Genomic DNA, 25,969 nt, shown 5'->3' with positions numbered 1-25,969 from the left:
AGGGTGGTAATGTGGGATCGTGTTGGTGGCTCAAGCCTGATTAGTTCTTTGATAAGGACCCAGTCTATTTAGGGGTTTGTCATTTCGTGTCTATTTTGTCCCATGTTGTGGAACATGCTGCCTCGCAGCTGTTGTAATTTTTGTCACTTGTCTTCCCAATCAACCCTGGTTTTGAAGAAATGAAAAGTTGTTTGACTCAGAAAAGACTGATCTTAGTTTTCGTGGGGATTTTCAGCTCAGGAAATTGGATCTTCTGAATAAGCACACAGAATACATATCTTTTTGCCTTTTAAGAGATGGTTCTTATTTTCTGAACTATTTTACTGGTCATTACAAAATAGAGTCTTCAGGAATAGTTGTGAAGTTGTGAAGTATTACAGAGTGGTCAGTTTGTGAGCTCCTAAAAGTTGCCAGTGGGTGCTATATGTTTGACTTTGTCATCCTTAAACTTACAGCCATTCTATTTTTAACATCTTTTTTTTTTTTTTTTATAAAAAGTTTTTTAAAATGTTTATTTTTGAGAGAGAGAGAGAGAGAGAGCATGAGTAGGGGAGGGGCAAAGAGAGGGAGACGCAGAATCCAAAGCAGGCTCCAGGCTCTGAGCTGTCAGCACAGAGCCTGACACGGGGCTCGAACTCACAAACTGCAAGATCATGACCTGAGCCGAAGTTGGACACTCAACCGATTGAACCACCGAGGCGCCCCTATTTTTCACATCTTTAATAGAGCCAGGTTAGAAAGTTTTTAACTGCGATGTATCGTCATAAATATGCATTGTTCCTATTTTAAGATGTTTCCGTTCTAAAAGCATGAGTACTTCTGTTGTTACTGGTGATTTTTTTGGGGAGGGGAGAGGGCATTTAAGACCTTTTTAATGGCAATATATGTTTAAAACAGATATAAAAATTAACATTCACCGACATAACTAGGGCCTGTGGAGAACCAGGTTGGAATCAGTGGGCGAGCTTTAGGCAGCCAGGTGGCTCCTGTGGCTTCTTCTAGGACTGGGACTGGTAGCTTTCAGTCTGCTGTGAACTTTGGGGCAATAAAGGCTGCATTTTAGCCGCCACTCCTTCTACACTTCACCCTTCTTGCTAGTTCATAAATCATTTTTTCCCCAATAATTACAGTGCAGATGGAACCTTACTCTTCAAATTGTCCAGTATCTGGTTGACTCTGTGCTCCATGCAAGATGCCACGTGAGTGGGGGAGACTCCCAGGTGACCCAGAGCCCTTGGGGAGGACATGCAGGTCACTGGCTCCTCCAGGGGTCTCTGGGGTAGGGTTGACTCGGTGCTGGGCAGAATCTTTACTGGACCAGCCTGGGGCCTCTGTGGAATGTACAGATGCTCCATGTCTCACTCGACTAGAGCTTTCTTCTAATTCTGGACCAAAAGCAAACAGGAGTTTGGAGGAGGAGGGAGAGAATTCACATCCCAAAATTGGCTTCTGGAATGCAGTAGTTGGAGAGATTTAGTATTTTTTTTTTTTTTTAAGATGTTTATTTGGATCTTGCCTCTTTCCAGAAAGGATTTGAGACAACTTAAAACAAAAGACATTTATAGTGTGGCTCACAAAATGGGAAATCAGAGCAAAGGACGAGAGAGAGCTGAGTAAGAGTGGTCGAAATGTGTCCTGGCTTCTCCCAGCCAGGAAAGGATTAGGCAGCGAAGGTCGGGAAAGGAAGACTCCTGACTGGCAGTTGAAGACCTTGTTGGTGCCAGGCAGGGTGTTGCGAGGGAATTAGTCTTATCCTCATTTTACAGTGGATGAAACTGAAAGGCTGAGAGCTTAAGTCACCAGGCTGCAGTTTGTAGCCACCCAGGCAAACCAGCCTCAAACATAATATAATGTATATGTTAACAAATGTAGTAATTTTTTTATCAGAAGAAAGAGGTTGTACTTTATCCTGTATGTCACTTTATATTATCATGGGCAGCTTTCCACGGCAGTATGAATAAAGGGAGTCTGTTCATTTTTCATATCTACATCTTCTCCCGTGGTTTAGATATGTCATATTTCAGGAATTTCTTAATGATGGATATTTGGGTGATTTCCAGGCTTTTTCTCTCTCCTGTGTCACAAGCAATGCTGCAGTGAATCTGTGTGTCTTATTGATCTACAAACTACTATAAGTTCCTGTAAGATAAGTGGTCAGAAGTGGAATTATTAGGTCAAAGAGTATATATTTCACATTTAAATTTGTAACAGACGTGGTCAGATGACTGTTGCAGGAAAAGGTTGTATCACATTTGGTGCACCCTTCCTGTGTTCTGCTGGGTGCCGAGAGAAATACAGAAGGGATGCCAGAGGGTTTGTTGCCCTCCAGCAATTTCCATCTACACTGTGTACCGAATCCTAGGGAATGTCTGGGGTGTCAACTTGGGTGGGTGGGTAGGTGAGTGGGTGGATTTAATTCAGCTTTTCAAGCTTACCTTGCAAACACTGTGCGTGGTGTCTGGGACTAGTCTTTCATTATAGTGATTCTCTTGGGTATTGGATGTAATTTCCTTAGGGCAAGGATCTCATCCTACGTGACTTACAATATGTCTCTCACATCTTGGTTGCTTTGTGGAGATGTTGTAATTATAACACGTCAGGCAGCATTTGAGGCTCTAATTGAGACATTCCCTTTTGGGGTGTGTGAAGAATTAATAACTTTGGTATTCTATACAGGTCATGGAATATCAGCCTGGAGGGGACTTGCTGTCACTTTTGAACAGATACGAGGACCAATTAGATGAAAATACGATTCAGTTTTACCTAGCCGAATTGATTTTGGCTGTTCACAGCATTCATCAGATGGGATATGTGCATCGGTAAGTGAGACTCAGGTAGTATACTGAGAATTTATCTGTATCACCTAACAAGTCCCACAGTAGAATGAATGAATGGATGCACGATTTCAGCATCAAAATAATGCTCCCTCCAAATTTTAACCAGTCTTTTTTTTTTTTTTTAAGTTTATTTATTTATTTATTTATTTACTTATTCATTCATTCTGGGGTAGAGAGTGAGAAAGAGAGTGTGTAGGAAGGGGAAGAAAGAGAGGGAGAGAGAGAGAGAATCCCAAGCAGACTGTGCACTGTCAGTGTGGAGCCCGATGCGGGGCTTGAACTCGTGAACCCATGAGATCATGACCTGAGCCAAAACTGAGAGCCAGATGCTCGACCGAATGAGCCACCCAGACACCCCCAAATTTTAACCAGTCCTAACTGTAAATGGCTGAAGGTATATTTTCCAAAATGGCAGACCTTTCAGCTTACTCATTCAGCAGTGAAATAGATCTATAATTATAACGTTCTCAAGTTTGCTAATAAGATCTGTTAATGTAGCTGATAAGACTGAGAACTCTTGCGTGGGTTCTTCAGGTTACATGGTAGAAGAACTGAATTTGATTTGCAGAAGGAACTGGCATACCATGTAGGGGCAGAAGCCCATGGAGTTGTACTTCTGACCTTATAGAATTAGTTAGTAATTCACACAGGTGTTCCACCCTCTGTTGAAAAATGTTTTTTTGCATCCTTGCTCGTGTGACGTTTTTTTTTTTTTTTTTAATTTTTTTTTTTTTTTCAACGTTTTTTTATTTTTGGGACGGAGAGAGACAGAGCATGAACGGGGGAGGAGCAGAGAGAGAGGGAGACACAGAATCGGAAACAGGCTCCAGGCTCTGAGCCATCAGCCCAGAGCCTGATGCGGGGCTCGAACTCACAGACCGCGAGATCGTGACCTGGCTGAAGTCGGACGCTTAACCGACTGCGCCACCCAGGCGCCCCTCGTGTGACGTTTTATGTACCTCTGAGAATGTTGTGGGAATGGAACCACAGTTAGGCCAGGAGTCATGAGACCTCGAATAGAATCTCAGGTTTTTCCATTGACTTAGCTACATGACCTTAGGCCAATCCCCTTGTTGCTTTCATAATGTAAAATGTGTGTCTCTAGGAGAAATAATCCATCTAATAACTTAGATTTGTTCCTTTCTCCTCCCTTCCTCTCTCCCTCCTGCTCTTTTCTATTTCCATCTCCTTCCCTTTCTCCTCCTCTTCCTTCTCATCCTCCTCCTCCTCCTCCTTTTCCTTCTTCTCCTTCTTTTTCTTACTTAAATTTGTTTTGCAGAATGTTTTGCTTATTATTTATATCTATCAATCAGGAGGTATGTATAGCAGGACATAGACCTTGAGATTCTTGGCTGAATTGATATCCTAGGTTAATAGTTGCTTGCTGATTGGCATGGAGAAGACAATACTAATTTGTGGCCCTGATTTTCTTAGAGACGTCAAGCCTGAGAACATACTCATTGACCGAATAGGACACATCAAGCTTGTGGATTTTGGATCAGCGGCTAAAATGAGCTCGAATAAGATGGTAACAAAATGGAGCAAGATAGCTTAATAGAGATTATGCTACAAAGTGTTCTGTGGTCCTTGTAAGTTTGGAAAATATGGGAAAACTTTGAGCGACATTTTGGAATCTTCATCTGCCAATATATGGCAGGATTTCTCCATGGGTGGGGATAGGGGGATAGGAGCTGTTTCCCAGACTTACTTGATCTTGGCACCCTTTTATGTATAACATCTGTTAATACCCTACAAAACATTTTTAGGAACATCCTTAATAGTTTGGTTAAAAAGGGAAAATGCTTATTTTGTTTTTCTTTTCATTTTCCTTATTATAGATTGCCTTCTATCATCTTCTTTATCTCAAATTTCTATTTCCTATGCAGCAAAATTGAAATAAATCACTGGCACATTTAAACAAATATCCTTAAGCATTAAGAACCTACTGCTGAAAATGTATTTCCATGTCCTGGATCTTTGGTAAAAATTACGCTGTATTCCGCCTGCTAAATAGGAAGGCAAGAGGGTATCTGCTGAGACCAAGAGCAAGAATACTTTAGAAAAAGATGACAAAGTAAAAAATATATATATAAATTTAAAAAAATCTAATAAAGTTGGTATATACTAAAGTGTGAATTTTCATGGCAACTATGCAAAAAAATGGTAGGTCTACGAGAAAATCAACTTAGACTTTAAGACTTATTTTGCAAAGGAGTCATTTGGTGACCTGGACAAAATTCTTAGGAACTTGGCATTTGATTCTTTCTCAGTAAAATGCTGATTCTAGTTAAAATGCACAAATTCAGAGGTTAGGGAGGTTATTCTTTAAAATGCCCCCTTTCCCTCCAGCCTCTAAGAGTTAAGTCCTTATGAAGGGAAATATGTAAAATTGCCTTTTTTGCTCAAGTTCCTTGGAAGAAAGATGGGTATTGTTAGGTTGATATTAGGAAAAGGCTTGGGGTTATGTTAACTCTTTGCACTCCAGGGGCTGGCCACCCTGTTCTGCAGACCTGAGGATTACTTGAGATAATTTGCTTGGTGTTCAGATCCTTGGAGAAACAGTCTCCCTATGTGCTGGTTCCCCTCCTCCCAAATTATGTTCTTGTAATTGATTCTACTTGATCATTACAATGAGAATTAGGTTATAGGATCAAAGCATTTTATGTTTTAAAAATTATGTGCAATTCAGAAACAGGTATGGAAACTTAAGTTTTGAATTTACTGGAATAAAGCAGAGGAAAAAAAGTAATGCGAAGTTTTATCATCTAGGATTGAAAAACTTGTACATTGCATGAGTGACTGTAATGAACTCATGCATCTAGAAATAAACTGAAATATAGGTACATAGTCTAATAATTGAAGCATAGGTACATGGTCAACACCACTGACATTTTGCTCTGGGTAATTCTTTGTTGCAGGGGGCTATCCTGTGTATTCTAGGATATTTAGCTACATACCTACTAGATGCTGGTAACATCCTCCCCTCCAGTTGTGAAAACCAGAAATCTCTCCAGACATTGCTCAGTGTTTCTTGGGGACAAAATCACCCCTGGTTGAGAACCATTGCAAGTCAGTTGAGAAACATCAGAAAGCTTATTAATGAGAGCCAGCACTACGTGCTTGCAATAAGAAAATCTACTTGGAAAACTAGATTGTGGTCCAAAGTCAATACTTGGTAAATAAATGGGAATAAAGTAAGGCCTGATCTGTGCATCCGGAATCACTTTCTTCAGAGCCCTTGATGGAGAGACTGGACTTTACTTCATTTCAGATTTCTGTTTTTTAGGGCTTCAGACTACCCTTTTCAGTTCTTCTAATTGGAACAACCTTCACTTCCGGGGAGCCCTCCAGGGTCACTCAGGTTTATTTGCAGCTCAGTGCTCAATCCCTGATTAGTCTGGTGAAGGAAAGACGGCACTCAGTCCAACACATGAGAACAGTCATCTCCTCTTCTCTTGGAGAAAGAGTCTCCTCTCCAGAACTTTGTACTTTTAGGGCCAGAATGTGACAAGCACGTAGGAGGGAATTTTTAGCATTGTTTTCAGTGCAAAGGCCCTTTAATTATGGAAGACCAATAATCTACAATCTAGGTGAAGTCGAGTATGGATATAGAATTATACTTTTTTAAAATATATTTTGTATTTTTGGTGGGTTAAGCACATGTTTCCTTTAAGTAGAATGTTTCCTAGGTGAAAAGGGGGTTCAGAATATTTTTTGTACTCAAAATATACCATATATAATCTACATTTACTGAAATTTATATATGTTACTCACCCAAAATCAATTAATCCTTTCCCTACTGCTCACAAATATTATCTATGAATTTTAGGTATTTGTGACTCTTAGATCTATAGGGTTTTCCATCTTCCATTGTCATTATTCCAAGCCGCTTAGTCAGAATGTTACTTTGGAGTATTCTCCTTACTAACATGGGGCCATACTGCCTAGAGGTTTGGCTGTTGAACTGAGATATGCCTTTGACCTGCGGTGTGACTTTGGTCACCCACCTTACCTTATTAGAATCTCAAAGAGTCACAAATAGTGAACGCTTCCAACCTGTCTCTTTCAGCTCTCACACAAACATTTGTAAGGAGATTGTAAACAAAGAGCAGTATAGCATGTTAAGTGTTAATCAGCCTCATTTAGTGGTTGGAAACTCATAGGAGATAGACTTTTTTGAGATTTATGTAGGAGTGAAAAGCTTTTATTCCTTTTCCCCAAGAGGAACAACATAGTGAGATACGCCCCCCATCCCCCCTCCTTCTGCAGGCGGATGTTTCTGCCCTGGGCAGCTACATGGGGAAAGTTAGGTTGAAATAGTTTTTTAAAAAGACATTTTTTTTAATGTTTATTTATTCTTTGAGAGAGAACACGAGCAGGGGAGGGGCAGAGGGAGACAGAATCCGGAGCAGGCTCCAGGCTCTGAGCTGTCAGCACAGAGCCTGACACAGGACTTGAACTCACGAACTGTGAGATCATGACCTGAGCCGAAGTCAGATGCTTAACCTACTGAGCCACCCAGGCGCCCTGAAATAGTTTTATGTTTAATAAGCATTTTAGGGGAAGAGGATTGGGAGGAGGCAGATGGTGGTTTTCTTACTTCTCATCTGCTTTCTGCTTGTAAAGGAATCTAAGTTAATCTACCCCCTTTTTTTTCTTGCCTTAACCTCTCTATTTCCTGAAATACAACTCAGTTTTCTGTCTCCTAGTCATTTACTTATTGTCTCCTGCTGAATTGGTGTATTTTCTTCCTTATCAATACAGTGAAAATTAACTAGTTAATTATCAGATGGTGTCCTGTCAGGCGGGCTGGCCCACAGTACATGGCTCCACTTTTAATATCTCACTCAGATTAGCTGGCTGTGAATTGCCACCAGAAGAGAGTGAAACCATCTTGCAAAATCCTTGTCAGGATGGTGGTATTACGTGTTAAATGGGTTTAATGTGCTTGGAGGTCGGTAGCTAATGGAAATTTAACAGTCATTAAATTGTCATTAAACGCCTTTGTTAATTACTATTAAGTACTTAATATACTTTATGTCAGAGATGTCCATAAGGGAAGCTAGGGATATTTTCCTTAAAATTTTGAAAATTATAAAGTGATTAGACGTAAATGTGTATAATCACATATCTGTTAGAGGGCAGTAGTTAGGGAGTTACCTGACGCTCTTGGATAAGTCTAATCATGAGTTTGAAAATGAGGCATTGGTGACTTATGCCCTTTGCTGGGTCATGCTGATAACGTGCCCCAGTCCAATTCCTTTTGACTCTTTGGTTGTGAACAAGTGACCAATCCCCGTGCGCTGCAAACAAGGAGAACTGAATATTTCCAAACAATCTAGTGTGATAATAAAATAAAACCCAGCAAGTGCAAGCAGTGCATGTTTGAGGATTGCATATTAATGGTTCTGCAAGGTAATTAGGCATAAAGGGTAAGCGTTTAATCAGTGATGACATTGCAGTTTTTCTCCTCTTGTTTTCGTATTTAAAAAATACTTTTATTTCTCATTGTCAGTATTGAGGGTTTTTATTAAAACTCTGTAGTTTAATCTGAATCCTGTGCTGAGCTCATTAACATTTACATACACATTAAAAGATAGATAGAAGTCTTCACCTGTTGGGATGAGCACTGGGTGTTGTATGGAAACCAATTTGACAATAAATTTAATATAAAAAAAAAATAGAAGTCTTAGCTCAGGCTCCCCAGTATCGAGGCTTCCTCTTGACTTAAGCTACTTTCAATTCCTCAAGCGTAAGGTACCCTGTCTTAGACCGGATGTGGTATCCTTTCTCCCCACTTTTGTCTGTCAACAATGGCCTTTGGTTTTCTTGGGTGGTATGACTGTCCAGCTTTCCCAGTGGGTACTCGCAGTGGAGATTCTTTTTTTTTAAAGATTTTATTTTTTTTTTAATGTAATCTCTACACCCAGTGTGGGGCTCAAACTCACAACTCCGAGGTCAAGATTTGCATGTTCCGCTGACTGGGCCAGCCAGGCGTCCTCCCAGTGGAAATTCTGTTGCCCAAAGCAACAGATGACTGGTGAAAGAATAACAGCATCACACTGCTGTCTGGATTTAGGGTTTGGAAAACCTATGGTGGGCTTGAGAAAAGGGGTGAAAAGAGAAGGAGTAGGGAGAGTGGGTCTGTTTCCTATAATCGTGGGTCTTTGGGGCAGAGGAATGGACAAGATTAAAGTTATGAGCTGGAAGAGCTTGGGTGTCTGTCCCTAGAGAAGGGGACTAAGTTTCTGGTCAAAACAAAGCAAAGCAAATTGCCTTTCTTAAACGTTTTTTATTTATTTTTGGAACAGAGAGAGACAGAGCATGAACGGGGGAGGGGCAGAGAGAGAGGGAGACACAGAATCGGAAACAGGCTCCAGGCTCTGAGCCATCAGCCCAGAGCCCGACACGGGGCTCGAACTCACGGACCGCGAGATCGTGACCTGGCTGAAGTCGGACGCTTAACCGACTGCGCCACCCAGGCGCCCCGCAAATTGCCTTTCTTAATATAAAGCCCAGCCTTAAAGGGGTGTGGCCATACCTACAAAATATCTAAGGTCACTCAGGGGCACTCGACATCCTTTAATAGGGAGAAAGTTCGTTTCTGCCCATGTAACTGCTAATGTGAGAGAAACCTCTTTAAAGGCAGGGCTATTGGACGGCTGTAGGATTATTGGTCAACACAGTATATGACTAACATCAGGCCCTTTCTGTGTTGATAGGGAAGAAGTCAGAGAGGTGATCCTTAGCCTTCAAATTTCATGGCTCAGTAAGACTTCAAAATAATTTTGAAGGCTGAAAACGTTGCTGACTTCCTCTGTTGTCTAGGAAGGGAAGGGGGTAGGGGGCAGAAAGTTTTTTATCAGGCCTCATTTCAAGAAACAAAGGACATGTAAACACTAAAACAGTCAGAAGGACAAGTTCTCAGAAAAAAGGACAGTTCTTTAAATGGGATATATTTAGCTTTAGAAAAAGACCTACTACATTGTCCTAACCTTTGCGAGGGTTGGGTGCTTGAGTGCCACTGGATTGGAGGGCTGTGGATTTCTGAACAGTGGGGATGCAACCACAGGAACAGGAGTTTGGGGTGAGGGAAATGAACTCATTAACATTGGTCTCTGGTGGAAGATACTTATCATGTCTTGCCCTGTGGGTGGCTTGAAGTAGGAATGTTGATTCCAAATATTTAAACTTGAGATATAATGCGTTTGCAATATCGTGTTGCCCCAGCTAGCTGCCAGGTTTTCAATAATGGGTAGATAGATCTTATAGATTCATCTTTAGGATTTATTATCATTTTGCTGTTTTCCTAAGTAAGAGAAATACTGTGTAACATGTATCAGGAAAGACACCTTCCGTTCTTTCCCCAATTCTCATTTGTGTAACCAAAGGGCGTATATCATCAACAACTCTTGCCCTTTTGCCTTTGGATTATATTATGTACTTTTTTTTTTTTTAATTAGTAAATCGTTTGCATTTCCTGACAGCGTGCCACTTGACAGAAGGTTTAAGTGCCTGGGAGAATAGTAATCAGTGGCAAATCAGCCTGTGTCTGAAACGTGGCTGTCGGCAATCTATTCGAGAATAATTGAAAGTTTTGCTGTGTTCATTTTGCTTATGGGTTTCCAGGTGAACGCAAAACTCCCGATTGGGACCCCAGATTACATGGCCCCTGAAGTGTTGACTGTGATGAATGGGGACGGAAAAGGCGTCTATAGTCTGGATTGTGACTGGTGGTCAGTGGGAGTTATTGCTTATGAGATGGTTTATGGAAGATCCCCATTCACTGAGGGAACGTCAGCCAGAACCTTCAATAACATCATGAATTTCCAGGTAAAGAGCCATTAGTAGATTTTGAAGTAATATTGAGAACTGTCATTTAAAAATGTACAAGTGAACCTTTGTAATGTAAATCAGTAGTGCTGGATAATAACAACAGCAAATACTTATAAAGCACTTTGTGCTAAAAGCTGTCCTAAGCGCTTTAGTGATTGTATTTTATTGACTCTCAGCTGCCAGTCATTGTAAGCCTATGCCATTATTTTAGGTAACGTTAAAAAAGAAAAACTGTTGCCAATTAATCTATGATATTTCATTGGTTATAAAATGCATTTTTATTTCAGTGCTGTTAAGGGAATAACTGAGTCCTAGACTTTATGAAATAGGGTTCACTGGGGCGCCTGGGTGGCTCAGTCGGTTGAGCGTCCGACTTCGGCTCAGGTCATGATCTCACGGTCCGTGGGTTTGAGCCCCGCATCGGGCTCTGTGCTGACCGCTCAGAGCCTGGAGCCTGTTTCAGATTCTGTGTCTCCCTCTCTCTCTCTGCCCCTTCCCTGCTCATGCTCTGTCTCTCTCTGTCTCAAAAATAAATAAACATTAAAAAAAAAAATAGGGTTCATTAACTCGGCTAATCCTCAAACAATGGAAGAGGTAGATACTACTTCCATTTTACAGATGAGGAAACCAAAGCACACAATGGTTAAGCAAGACCATCTTGCCTAGAATAACACAGTCAGTCTGGCTTGGAAGTCCATGCTCTTGATGCTATGCTATGCTGTTTCTCGGTATGACTAGCTATCGAATATGGCAGGAAAATTGAAATGGGGGCAGAAATTAGAAATACAGGAATGTATATGAAGTAGAATTACAACTATTTTCTAATAAGTGTATATTCTAGTAGATTAAGCCCATTTCTCTTAAAAATTTTTTTGTTTATTTTTGAGAGAGAGAGAGAGAGAGAGAGACACAGAGTGTGAGTGGGGGAGGGGTAGAGGAGAGAAAGGGATACAGAATCCGAAGCCGGCTCCAGGCTCTGAGCTGTCAGCACAGAGCCCGACGCGGGTCTCAAACCCACGAACTGTGAGATTGTGACCTGAGCCGAAGTCGGACACTTAACCAACTGAGCCACCCAGGTGCCCCCCATTTCTCTTTTTTTTTAATGTTTATTTAATGTTTTGAGAGAGAGAGAATCCTAAGGAGGTTCTACACTGTCAGCACAAAGCCTGACATCTGGCTCAATCTCATGACGGTGAGATCATGACCTGAGCCGAAATCAGGAGTCGGACACCCAGCCGACTGAGTCACCCAGGTGCCCCTATTAAGCTCATTTCTTTAGGATATGATAGATATGTATGTTTTAGTTTCAACTGAAAGGAAGAAGAGGCATTTCAGTTTTTTTCTAACTCACCCAACTTCATCTTTCTGGAATGCTTAATGTGTATTTTCATATTGTATAATACATATTTTATATGCTTAATACATATATATATATATATATATATATATATATATATATATATATATATTACTTGTTATTTTTGAGTCTCCTCTTGAGTTCAGGTTTTCCCTTAGATGATTCTTGGGGCCAATTTATTTCCTTCATTTCAGTTCATTCGTTCAGTAATGAGAGAATGGCACCAGGCACGGTTAGGTACCAGGTTTACAGTGTTGAGAGAGCAGAAGGCTCTCTCTGCCTTCTTTCCCTGTTATTACACGGAAATCACAGTGCACTGTGTTTGTGTAGAAGTAGATTACGGGGCGGGGTGGGGGGGTGGTGGAGCTGGGCAGTGATCTGGTGGAAGAGGGGTGCGGGCTGGGGAGGGCGTTCTAGGCAGAGAGAACAGCATGATTTGTTCAGGAAGCTTTAAATAGCTCATCATTGTTGGACAGCAAAGAGTGAGATGGGGAGTGTAGCTACATGAGACAAGAGAGAGGACCGAGGTCAAATCATGAAGGATATTGAACTCTTGCAAAGGAACTAGGCCTATTGATGTGAACAAGCCATTTATTTTGGGAACATGCCTTTGGTCCAAAGTTAAGAGGGCACAAAACTTCCTTCTTTTAACAAAAAGAAACTTGCATATATGAGAAATACTTTTTTGGGGGGACATGAGAAACTGAGTTTGCTAAGGAAATAATAATTATTATTTTTTTGGAATAGCGGTTTTTGAAGTTTCCAGAGGATCCAAAAGTTAGCAGCGAATTACTTGATCTGATTCAGAGTTTGTTGTGTGGCCAGAAAGAGAGACTGAAGTTTGAAGGCCTTTGCTGCCACCCTTTCTTCTCCAAAATCGACTGGAATAACATTCGTAACTGTGAGTAGGGCTGCGGTCCTTCCTTTCTGGTGTTCAGATTAAGTGTAAACACTTAAGAATGTTCTGAAATTATTCTGGCCTGCAGAAGGTGGTATAAATTATATAAATAAGGGCCTCAATTATCTCCAGGGATAGAAAGGGCTAATGATGTAGCTGTCTGTAAGTGGTAATTCTTCTTTAAAATTGTTTGCACAGAATGGGGTCATTTATCAAACTCTATGCTTAAGTGGCCTTCACATCATCTCTCAGTAAGTTAGAGGAACAGACTGATGGAGTTCAAGGGTTGCCGGTTGGTTTGACAGAGTTTCTTCTAAGAGGAAAAGTGGACGTATGTATTTCCTTCACAGATTGGGAAAAAAGACTCAAAAATGAGGCAAAGTGCCAGGTTGCTCTGCAAATGGCCAAGCCTGCACGAAACCCATAAATGCCTCTCTGTGTTCGTGTTTTCCTCAGAAACATTTTGTCTTTGCTCACAAGCCTGTAAAATCTGTAACATAGACACACACAGCAGATTCATTCATACATACATCACTTTGGAATCAATTAGTGCAAATGAAATTCATTAAAAACAGAGATTTGATTTATTATTGACAAAACCAAAATGCTTGGGCTTTTACAAATTGGTGATTTTGGGGAACACATGGGTGGCTCAGCCGATTGAGCGTCCAACTTCAGCTCAGGTCATTATCTCACAGTTGGTGAGTTTGGGCCCTGCATCGGCCTCTCTGCTGTCTGTACAGAGCCTTCTCTGGATCCTCTGTCCAGACCCCCGACCCCCCCTCCCCCCCACCCCGACACACACACAACCGCATCCCTCTCCCACTTGTGCACGCACTCTCTCTCTCTCTCAAAAATAAATAAACTTAAAAAAAAATTGATTTTTTTAAAGCATTTTTTATTTTTGGATGTGTTGATTGAATGTGCCAATGATTAGCATAGATTAGGGCCGGTAGGAAAGCAGTGGGTCTGAGTGGGTTGTTTTTGTTTTTTTTAATTTTTAAAAAATATTTATTTATTTTTGAGAGAGAGAGCACGAGCAGGAGAGGGTCAGAGAGAGTTGGAGACACAATCCAAAGCAGGTTCTGGGCTCTGAGCTGCAGCACAGAGCCCGATGCGGGGCTCAAACCCATGGACCGTGAGATCATGACTTGAGCCAAAGTCAGACGCTCATCCCACTGAGCCACCCAGGTGACCCTGTTTGAGTGTTTTATCTTTGGTGATGAGGGGAGGTGGGGAGTGGAATCCATTTCTAGGTGTCAAAACCAGACTTCTAGTTTGAGCCATGTTGTAATCCTAATATATGAGGAGTTGGGTTAAGATCCCAGTGTTTTCCAGTTGAAAGCCATTTTGATGGTTTCTCTAACCTGCCCAAATGTTTAAGTAGGCTACATTTTTATAAATCTGCCTTAGAAAATTTATTTTTCTTCTGGGAGCCACATTGCTTAATTTTTCTAATCTTCAGGCATCAATCCCCAAATCTTCCAAGGTTCAGGGCTTTTAATCAATAGTATATTTTCAGGCTATTTTCTTTTTTGCTTTTAGAAAGATTTGATATAGTTTTCTTTAGATGCTGTTCAAATAGTCTTTTCTTGCCTTGCCTTTTTATCTCTGTAATCTTTTTTTTTTTTTTTTTGATGGTTATCCATTTATTTTTGAGAGAGAGAGAGACAGAGACAGAGAGAGAATATCCCAAGCAGGTTCCGTGCTGCTAGCGCAGACCCTGATGTGGGGCTCAATCTCACGAACCGTGAGATCATGACCTGAGCAGAAATCAAGAGTCAGATGCTGAACAGACTGAGTCACCCAGGCACCCCGTCCGTCCGTCCTTCCTTCCTTCCTTCCTTCCTTCCTTCCTTCCTTCCTTCCTTCCTTCCTTCCTTCCTTCCAGACTGAGTGATATTCTCTCGTGTGTGTGTATACATACTACAAATTCTTTATCCATTCATCCTTTGATAGACACTTAGATTGTTTCCATATCTTGTCTATTGTGAATAATGCTGCCATGAACGGGAGAGCACAGATCTTTCTTCGAGGTACTGATTGCATTTTCTTTGGGTGTTCGACTAGAAGAGGGATTGCTGGATCATACGGTAGTTCTATTTTTAGTTTTTGAGCAACCTCTGTACTGTTGTCCTTAGTGGCTGTAACAATTAACCTTCTTACCAACAGTGTGTAAGAATTCCCTTTTCTCCACATCCTCACCAACTCTTGTTATCTTGGCTTTTTGATCACAGTCATCTTTTTTTTTTTTTTTTTTTTTTTAATTTTTTTTTTTTCAACGTTTTTTTATTTATTTTTTTTGGGACAGAGAGAGACAGAGCATGAACGGGGGAGGGGCAGAGAGAGAGGGAGACACAGAATTGGAAACAGGCTCCAGGCTCTGAGCCATCAGCCCAGAGCCCGACGCGGGGCTCGAACTCACGGACCGCGAGATCGTGACCTGGCTGAAGTCGGACGCTTAACCGACTGCGCCACCCAGGCGCCCCGATCACAGTCATCTTAATAGGTGTGAAGCAGTATCTCATTGTGGTTTTGATTTGCATTTCCCTGACGATTAGTGATGTTGAGCACCTTTTCATATACATATTGGCCATCTATATGTCTTCTTTTTATTTTTTTCAAATTTTATTTAAATTTTAGTTGATGTATAGTATAATACTAGATTCAGGAGTAGAACTCAGTGATTCATAACTTACAACCCAGTGCTCATTGTTACAAGTGCCCTCCTTTGTACCCACCACCCATCTAACCCATCCCCCACCCACCTCCCTCCATCAACCCTGTGTTCTCCATTGTTAAGAGTCTCTTGTGGTTTGTTTCCCTTTCTTCTCTTCTCACCCCCTTTCCATATGTTCATCTGTTTTGTTTCTTAAATTCCACATGAGTGAAATCATATGGTATTTGTCTTTTCTCTGACTTATTTCGCTTAGCATAATACACTCTAGCTCCATCCACGTTGTTGCAAATGGGAAGATTTCATTCTTTTGATGGCTGAGTAATATTCCTGTGTGTGTGTGTGTGTGTGTGTGTGTGTGTGTGTGTGCGTGTGTGTGTGTGTGTGTCTGTGTGTGTGTGTATCTACCACTTCTTTATCCATTTATCAGTCGGTAGACATTTGGGCTCTTTCCATAATTTGGCTATTGTTGATAATGCTACTATAAACATTGGAGTACATGTACCCCTTTGAATCAGTATTTTTGTATCCTTTGGGTAAATACCTAGTAGTGCAATTGCTAGATCGTAGGGTAGTTCTATTTTTAACTTCGAGGAACCTCCATACTGTTTTCCAGAATGGCTGCACCAGTTTGCATTTTCATCAACAGTGTAAGGGGGTTTCCCTTTCTCCACATCCTTGCCAACATCTGCTATTTACTGTGTTGTCAATTTTAGCCATTCTGACAGGTGTGAGGTGGTATCTCATTGTGGTTTTGATTTGTTTTTCCTTGATGTGTTTGTCTTCTTTAGAAAAATGTCTTTTCATGTCCTTTGCCCTGAATCTTGATTCTTCAAAATCCTGATGGCTTTTATGGGCTTCTGACTCCCAGTACAGTGGCTCTGGAGTGTCATGAAATATGTTTGCTTTAAAAAAATGTCTTTTAATTTTAATTAACCTTATTTTGGAATAATAATAGGTTCATAGAAAACTTGCAAAGACAGTACAGAGAGTTCCCACATACCCTTCTCCTAGCGTCTCCTAATGTTATAACATCTTATATAACGGTGCCACATTTGTCAAAACTAAGATTAATATTTGCACATTGCTATTAATCAAACTTCAAACTTTATTCTGATTTCACTGGTTTCTCCACTCATGTCTCTGTTCCAGGAGTCAGTCCAGGGTGCCATATTGCAGGCACCTGCAGTAGGCACATACTTAGTGTAGCTCAGCCAATGAGGGGCATCTTCATGTCCCCCGAGGATTGGTAGTGCGTTTTCCTGGAGGTTCTGTCGCATCCCTGACAATGCAGAGAGACACGGTATTCACTGAGCTTCTCCTACGAGATTTCCCTGTTAGGGAAGTTCACTAAGTTTCCCTTGCAGAATTTTTTTAAACCAACCTCTGATCCCTGCATATTTGCAATCAACTTGGGGTTGTGTGATTGAAAACATTGCTGGGCTCCATGATCTTTGAGCTACTTTCCAACTAGGTAACTCTAACAGAAATTATGCCTTTGTCCAGTCCCAGTTTTTCCACAAATGCATGTTGAGTGACTTTCATTAAGCAAAACCCTTGAAGCCGAGTTTATGGTTGCTGTTTCAATGCCTTGTGGTTCCAGGGTATTAAATATCTGTACTTTTCACACACAAGATTGTCCCTTGATGAAAGTAACATTAGCCTTTCTGCTGCCTCACCCCTAATTCTTCTTTTTCTTGTTGTAACCAATGAAAGGAAGTACTGCTTAACACAGCAGGTAATAATCTTCTAAAACTCATCATCTCAAGAGGTGGTCCTGGCAGGATATATGAATGTAGTTTAAGAAGGGTCTGGACAAATTTATGAATGACAGAATCGGAAGTGGCTGCTGAGGGGAACTAGGACATGCCTCAGCTTTCACACTGAAGTCAGACGGAACATCTGCGTCCCCCTGGGTCCAGCCTCTTAGGGTTGCTCTGGGCAACAGTACACGAACCAGGAAACTGACCCAGTTCAGGAACCCGTATTCTCTCAGCAAGTCAAAGGCTTTGTGATGAGTTACTGCCCCATGAAGGTCCCCAGGTGCCCATTACCCTGATGTTTCATTCCCACCTTCGCGCGATCAGATGTCAGCTTATGTTTTCAGCTGCTTATTATTATCATCATTATTTCAAGGTGGCTTTCCAAGTTCCAGTAGGAGACTTCTTAAGTATACTGGCTGCCCTGGACTTTGCAATTCCAGTGATGTTTCCAGTATTGGGCAAGAGTCTGGTGGTACCCAGCCTGATATTTTCTGAGCTTCTGGAATGCTGAGGTCAGAGGGCCTCTCTCATTCATGCCTTCGGGGTTACGCCTCCATTTCCTGGCATCATACACTTGCTCCTGTTAGTGGGGAAGTTTTGCTGCCTGCTGTGCTTTTCTAGTCACATCTGTTAAAATATCTTCCTTGCACAGACATAGTGATGTCATTGGAACCGGCATGCTTGTCCCTTTTGTCCAACACCGTTACGTCCTGACGGTGGGGAATGCGAAATGCGAACATGGATTGTGGAAATATCCTGGAACGTCTGTGGCTAATGCTCAGACGTTGTCTGTTAATGACGACACAGTCTTCTTCTAAATTATGTTCTTTTCACTATTCTCAGAAAGACCTAGCTCTTGCAAAATGATTGTGAGTTTTCAGGTCCTTACCATTTGTTAGCAGAGGGTACATTTCACTTCCACTGGTAGTGAGTGACTCGGTGGTGTTCCCATGCTGTGTAGGTCTCTTTTTTGTCATTGATGATCATTGTGCACTACCAGGCCCTGAGTGGCCATCATAAAACCACAAATGCACAGTCCTGTGGTTGTTCAATAAACCTGGGGCATGATGGCCTTTGGTTTAAAGGAAAGGGATCTTGTGGCTTTGTGTCATCAGGTGAAATCTTTACATACTGTTCTATGCAGAAATAAGCACCATATAACTCACTGGGCATTTTACTCCAGTCCTTAATATGGTAGGAAGTATTGGTTAAGTAGCCAACTAGCTGTTTAAATACATGACACTGTACGACTTTGAAACAGTTCTGTCAGAGGTAAGGATTATTATGCCCATATTACAGATGTGGACACTATGTTAACTTGTCTCAGGTCACATAGTGAGAGAATCGGGATTTGGATCGAGGTCTGCGTGACTCTAGAGCCCGTGCTCTTTCTACAGAACCAGGCATGCCTTGGCGTAGATCATTGTTGTTAGTAATAGTGTTTGTGGTGATGACAAATAATAAACCATGTCACACTAGGGGTGGTTTAGTCTCTGCATCTATTTAGCACATCTGGAATTCTTGAATCTACAGGATTCATCATGATGTTGAGTGTCTGCCTTCTTCCTCATTGTGCTAAGCGTAGCTCTGTTGATGGACAAATTTGGATATGGTCCTGCCTTCAGGGAACTTATAGTCTAAGCTTCAGGTCTGCTTACATCTGTTCCTGTTAAATTGCTGTAGCCCGAAATCATAGAAAGATTAATGCTTAGTGGGTCACTCATTGGCTTACTGAACCACATGTGCCTGATTTTAAACAAAATATGGACTATGAACTGGTGACCCCTTCCCTACATATGGCATCCTGTTCTTCCTGTTAATCTGTTAACCTCTCCAAGCTTCACGTCTGGCCTGGGAAAGGACAGTATTGGATTCAAGACCCACTTCCAAAATTGGGGTTTATAGTCTTGGGATGAATTGACACGACCCAACTCTTATTTTCTGGTTATTAGAACAGGGTTTCTCCAGGAACCCTCTTGCACAGTTGGTAGGAATGCAAACTCGTGCAGCCGCTCTGGAAAGCAGTGTGGAGGTTCCTCAAAAAATTAAAAATAGACCTACCCTATGACCCAGCAATAGCACGGCTAGGAATTTACCCAAGGGATACAGGAGTGCTGATGCATAAGGGCACTTGTACCCCAATGTTTATAGCAGCACTTTCAACAATAGCCAAATTATGGAAAGAGCCTAAATGTCCATCAACTGATGAATGGACAACGAAGATGTGGTTTATATATACAATGGAATACTACTTGGCAATGAGAAAGAATGAAATCTGGCCATTTGTAGCAATGTGAATAGAACTGGAGAGTGTTATGCTAAGTGAAATAAGTCAGGCAGAGAAAGACAGATACCATATGTTTTCACTCATATGTGGATTCTGAGAAACTCAACAGAAGACCGGGGGGGAGGGGAAGAGGGGAAAAAAAAGTTACAGAGAGGGAAGGAGGCAAACCATAAGAGACTCTTAAATACTGAGAACAAACTGAGGGTTGATGGGGGGTGGGGGAAGGGGAAAGTGGGTGATGGGCATTGAGGAGGGCACCTGTTGGGATGAGCACCGGATGTTGTATGGAAACCAATTTGACAATAAATTTCATTAAAAAAAAACAAAAACCAAAACCCAGGGTTTCTCAACCTTGGCACTGGTGACACATGGGACCAGATAATTGTGATGGGGCTGTTGTGTGAGTGCAGGATATTCAGCAGCACCCCCTGGCCTTTACTCCCATACATGCCAGAAGCACCCTCCCCCATGCAGTTTGTGATAACCAAATAGGTCTCCAGACATTGCCCAGTGTCCACTGGGGGCCACAGCTGCCCCTGATTGAGAACCGCTGATTTGGAAGGATCGGCCAGGTTTTTACCAGGAGAGAAAATATTGCAGTAATCAGAATCACTCATGACTGCCATTGCTAACAAGTAGTGGAACCGTAGTCCAGACTGTGGTTCACTTGTTGTTGTGTGGAGTGTGGTCTGTGGACCAGCAGCATTGGCATCACCTGGGAGCTTGTTAGAGATGCAGAGACTCAGGCCCCTCTAGATCTGCTGAATCAGAGGCTGCACTTTAATAAGATCCCCAGAAATAAGATTTCTGTGCATATTAGCATTTGCAAAGCCCTGCAAGAGGAGAAAATTCATTCTGTCAGCCTTAGGGTTTCTCGTTCATTTTTGTGGGGTCTTTCATTTTGTCCTCTGGGCCTGGGAGAAGGGAAGACTGCTTTTTGGCTGAGGACTTCCACGGGTGGATGGAACTGCTTAGAAATGCTGGGTTTTAGGCTCTGCTTTTGAGGGATTTAAAGCTTTTTTCTCAGACGGACTTTACAACCTTCCTATCTTTCAATATGGTGGCTTGACTTAATCTCCACCTGCTGATAGCAAATAGGTGGTTGTAAAAAGGCATTTTTGTGCCTTCTACTCCACATCCTCCACCCAGCTTACTATTGTTCCTTTTTTATTAAAAAAAATTTTTTTTTAATGTTTAGTTTTGAGAGAGAAAGACAGAGCACAAACAGGGAAGGGGCAGAGAGAGAGAGGGAGACACAGAATCCAAAGCAGGTTCCAGGCTCTGAGCTGTCAGCATAGAACCAAACGCAGGGCTCGAACTCACGAACTGCGAGATCATGACCTGAGCTGAAGTCAGATGCTTAACCGACTGAGCCACCCAGGTGCCCCCCATATTTACTTTTAATTAAAGATGGACTAAGTTTTCTTCATTAACTTTTTAGATGTGTATTATATTGTCATGCCGTTTATTAAGCACCTAGTATGTGCCAGGGGCTCTGCAAAGCACATTCTGCATATTATTGTCCCATTTACTTGCTACAGCTCTATGAGATAGGTGGTATGATTAGTCCCACCGTTCAGATGAGGACCTTGAGGCCTGAGGAGATGAAGCCACTTGGCAAAGGTCACAGAGCGAGTAGTTGGCAGAAGTCAAATTCGGGTCTCTCAGACTCCCAAGTTCTCTTTGCTTGTATTTATTTGAAAAAGTTGTATAGTTTGTGGTAAAAAAAAAAAAAAAAAAAAAAAATTCAAGTGACACAGAAGTTTAAACAGTGAAAATTGTCTCCTTCTCACTCTGTGCCCATTGCGTCTCCCTAAAGTGAACCACAATTGTCAGCTCCTTATGTAACTTCCCAGAATATTCTGTACTCACGTAAACACCAGTGTGGCCTATACCCTTAACAACATCGCTATACTGTCTCCCAAGAAATCAGGAGTTTTTATTGTCAGGTGATTTTCCTGCATCATTGATATAAATGAAGAGATCTTCATAAAACCCCTATTTATCCTTTGAATTGGCCGCTCTGGCATTGATTTATGATGAACAGTGTTCTTTTCTTCACAAATGAAAGCCCCTTATGGTTTTAACATGAATATTTCATTTATTTATTTTAGTGTTCTGCTTTTAGAACAGCATTATCTCAATGGCTTGTGAAGTGTGTGTGTGTGTGTGTGTGTGTGTGTGTGTGTGTGTGTGTGTGTGTGTGTTGGTTTGTTTTGGGTCTTTTTCAGGTCTGCTTGTTTTGGGTTCCTACCATTCGAGCAGGTTTCTGTCCATGCTTTGTTTTCAGAGCTAGTTCGAGGAGGTTGGTAGATGTGCTCCTATATTCACCTTGGTTGCCCCTCAAGTGTATCTCCCTGTTGGACAGCCGCCCAGTTGCTTCAGGGGCAGGAGGAAGTGAGGAAGGGGAGCTGGACTGTTTAGGGGATCAGCCTGTGAGAGAGGAGGGTAGAAAGAGGGAGGATGCTATAGTAGTGATGGCAGGAACTCAACTCACTAGACCAGGAGCATGTGGGCACCTGCTTCTCCAACATAAACAAGGAATAATGAAGACATGTAGTCAGTAGCTGTTACAGGCTTATGGGCTATACAGGCAAATATTTATGTCTCTCTTGGGGATTGTTCTGTTTTTAGAAAGTAAGTTATTGATAGGAGAAAATAGGCTAAGAAGAGCTAACTGCTTATAAATTAGGATTATGGGATTTCCCTGCTCTAGTCTGAATTTAGAAGCTACATCCAGAAATGTTAAAAATATGCAGTATTTCACTTTATTCCAAGATAAGTTGAGATGGCTTATTTTAGAGATAATTGCAATATCAAAAGGATAAAAATAAATAAATGTAGGAATCTGGCTGAAAGAAATAGCACAGTAAAGAAATCAAGTCAGAGATAAAGGTAAAAACAAACAAGTTCTGGTCAAGTTGCTGGACAAGGACAGATTTGGGACTCTTAGCCTCCTAGTGGCCAGAGCAAAAAGGAAAATGGGAACAGTTACAGTTGACCCTTGAGCAGCATGGGGGTTAGGGGTGCTGACCCCTACATAGTCAAAAAGCTGCATATAACTTAAGACTCCTCCAAAACTTCTTTTGTTTAATGTTTATTTATTTTTGAGAGAGAGAGCGAGAGTGTGAGCAGGGGAGGGTGGAGAGAGAGGGAGACACAGAATCTGAAGCAGGCTCCAGGCTCTGAGCTGCCAGCACAGAGCCTGTCGCCTGGCTTGAACCCACAAACCGTGAGATCATGACCTGAGCCAAAGTCCAACGCTTAACTGACTGAGCCACCCAGGTGCCCCTCCCCCCAAACTTCTAATAGCCTACTGTCGGCGAGATGCCTTACTGATGATGTAAATAGTTGAATAACACATACTTTGTAATGTGTATTACATACTATATTCTTACTATATTCTTAAAGTAAGCTGGGGAAAAGAACATGTTATTAAGAAATCATAAGAGAAAATACATTTACAGTAATGTGCTTTATTTATTGAAAAAAATTTGTGTATAAGTAGACCTCTGCAGTTCAAACCTGTGTTGCTCAAGGGTCAACTGTATGAGAGTCTCAGTCCCATGAGAGAAAAATCCAAAATGGTTTGCTCAGAAGAGAGCATTTTCTGGAGAGGATTTTCTGGATACTGAGCCCTGAGGAATTTCATCATTGGCTTCCTCATAAGTGAGACCTCCTTGTGACATGGTAGACCTCACCCCTCCCATACGTGCTCTGGGGATTTCCCTATGACTGCTGCTGCTTCTTTTTTTATTTATGTTTATTTATTTTTGAGAGAGAGAGGGAGAGGCAGAGAAAGAGGGAGACAGAGGATCCCAAGCAGGCTCTGCACTGATGGCTCCCCTCTGCGACGCGGGGCTTGAGCCCATAAACTATGAGATCATGACTTGAGCCGAAATCAAGAGTTGGACGCTCAACTGTCTGAGCCACCCAGGTGTTCCCCTATGACTGCTTCTTATAGTGTCTCTTAGTGCAAGCCGACAGTGCAATGCTAAATTTCAGTTCAGTAAAATCACTTCCAAATGAGGTAAAGTAATGCCTTTCCTGGGAGAAGGCGAGGAATAGGTTTTTTTGGAAAGCCCATAAATTGGAGTCTTCAATCCTTAAATTCTCACCCAAAAACCTTCTACAACCAATCAAACATGGAAATCATTTGGCCAAAGATTCAAAAATGATATTAAACATCTGGGACTATATTCAGCAGCCAATTTTTGAGTCAATTCTGTGACGCGTGGTGATTGCATTTACGCTCATTTTCTGAGTGTGAAGTTTGGATAGAACTAAAGAGGGTGGTTGGCAGGAGTCAAAAGAGGTTACAACCAAAGGACAAAGAGTAGGAGGTCCAGGTGGTCCACGACCAAGGGTTTGGAAACGATTTTCAGTGTCTCACCTCATAGAAAATAAATGTGGCCAACCCTGTTGCTCCCTGGTGGTGGAAAGAAAAGGATTATATTCATCTCACAGCACTGGCAGTTTGGGGTCTAAGACCCACCCTTCCTGTTCTTCAGACTCTGGCTAACAAAGGACACACACAAGGAACCGATAGCCAGCTAGGGATGGAAATATCCACGTTAGTCTTGGCAAGACAAGTGCTTGATAACCTTTGATGCAGGGCTGCAGGAAATTTACCCACCCTCCCAGAGAAGAGTGGCAATTTTTTTAAATTGAAAAAAATACACACACATATACATGTGTATACATGCCGTTGACTTGATGAAGAAGTTAGGTCATTGTTTTACCTATTTGTCTCTGAGTCCTCAGTAAGGGATGATGGTGGTACTTATTCTTTCAGCCCCTATAAACTGTAAGGTAGCTCTAAAAGCTAAAAATAGATTCAGATTTGACTTTTCTGGCAAGAATATCCAGTAGAGGGGCTTCTCCTGGCCTAAGATGGGACAATATGAGCACCAAAAAGATTGCAGTGGCTTGAAACGCATCAAATATGTAACAGTTTATGAGTTCATAATGATAACTTGAAATCTCACTGGTCACTTCTAGCACTTGTTGCTAAGGGCCCCCAAGTCATTACTTTGGATGTTGCTAAATATAGAAAGAACCAAGCATTTGTTCTGCCTTCCTATTTGAACTATATTTCAGGGTAATCAAATCGTTGATGTGCTAATAAATGCAGAAGGAATGATGAAATTAGAAAACCACCATTCTGCAGCCCTTAATGAAATAATGGCTGTAGGCAATGCTCATCAATGGTTGCTGAAACCTTTAAGTGAAAGATTGGGGGGGAGGACCTTTATGGTGGAGGGATCAGGCTGATGTCATCAGAACCCATGGATCATTCTGAATATCAGAAGGCGGGAGACAAGCGGACATTGTATGCCCTCTAATGTCATGCATTAAGTAGACAGCACATCCAGAATACCAGGAGGTATTCCTGCCAAAAGAATTGAATATGAACGTACAGAAGGCCCTAAGTTGAACTTCCAGTTTATAGGAAACATGAGAGACAGAGAAACATGTTAAATGATGTCACAAGTTTACACTGAAACCAAGTTCAGAATGTGGGAAATTCTACAGAGACACGTGATCCAGTTTCTTAGACCAATAAATGGCATTAAAAAAAATTCAGTGCTGGGGCGCCTGGGTGGCTCAGTCGGTTGAGCGTCTGACTTCGGCTCAGGTCACGATCTCGCGGTCCGTGAGTTCGAGCCCCGCGTCAGGCTCTGGGCTGACGGCTCAGAGCCTGGAAGCTGCTTCCAGTTCTGTGTCTCCCTCTCTCTCTGCCCCTCCCCCGTTCATGCTCTGTCTCTCTTTGTCTCAAAAATAAATGTTAAAAAAAAAAAATTAAAAAAAAAATTCAATGCTATAGATTAAGAGACATACCAACCAAATCAGTTTGTGAACCTTGGTTGGATCTTGATTCAAGTGAAAAACCAACTGTAAAGAGACATTTTTGGGATAACTGGAGAAATTGAACACAAACGTGTTGTTATATAATGTTATGGAGTTATCGTGGTTTTGTTGGGTGTGGTGAAGGTATTGTAACAGTATTTTGGACGTCCTTATCTGTTAGAGCAGTGGTTCTCAACTGGGGGTGATTTTGCCCCCCACGGGACATTTGGCAATGGCTGGCGACATTTTTGGTTGTCATGACTTGAGGTGCTGTTGGCATCTGGTGGGAAGAGGTCAGGGATAACTGCTAAATGCCCTCCAATACACGACAGCCCCCTACAACAAAGCATTGTCCACTCCCACATGTCACTAGTGCCCCAGTTGAGAAACCCCATGTTAGAGATATCTACTGCAGTAGTTATGGGTGACATGATACCTTGTCCGGGGTTTTCTTTTAATAATCA

At 41.7% G+C, this 25,969-nt stretch overlaps 1 protein-coding gene across 10 annotated transcripts in view; it reads left to right on the top strand.

Annotated features, from left to right (window-relative positions):
* CIT (citron rho-interacting serine/threonine kinase) overlaps positions 1-25,969 on the top strand; it is a 165,608-nt gene that overhangs the window by 28,894 nt on the left and 110,745 nt on the right. For all 10 annotated transcript variants that reach the window (XM_086681822.1, XM_086681824.1, XM_086681823.1 and 7 more), the window contains exons 6-9: positions 2,677-2,819; positions 4,272-4,365; positions 10,467-10,670; positions 12,778-12,931. In XM_086681822.1, coding sequence (XP_086537948.1) covers positions 2,677-2,819; positions 4,272-4,365; positions 10,467-10,670; positions 12,778-12,931 — 595 coding nt within the window. The remainder of the gene's footprint in view (positions 1-2,676; positions 2,820-4,271; positions 4,366-10,466; positions 10,671-12,777; positions 12,932-25,969) is intronic.

The sequence above is a fragment of the Puma concolor genome, chromosome D3 (genome assembly GCF_028749965.1).
Source record: "Puma concolor isolate L17-30 chromosome D3, mPumCon1.1.hap2, whole genome shotgun sequence".
NCBI lineage: Eukaryota > Metazoa > Chordata > Mammalia > Carnivora > Felidae > Puma > Puma concolor.
This window is presented reverse-complemented; position numbering and strand designations above follow the sequence as displayed.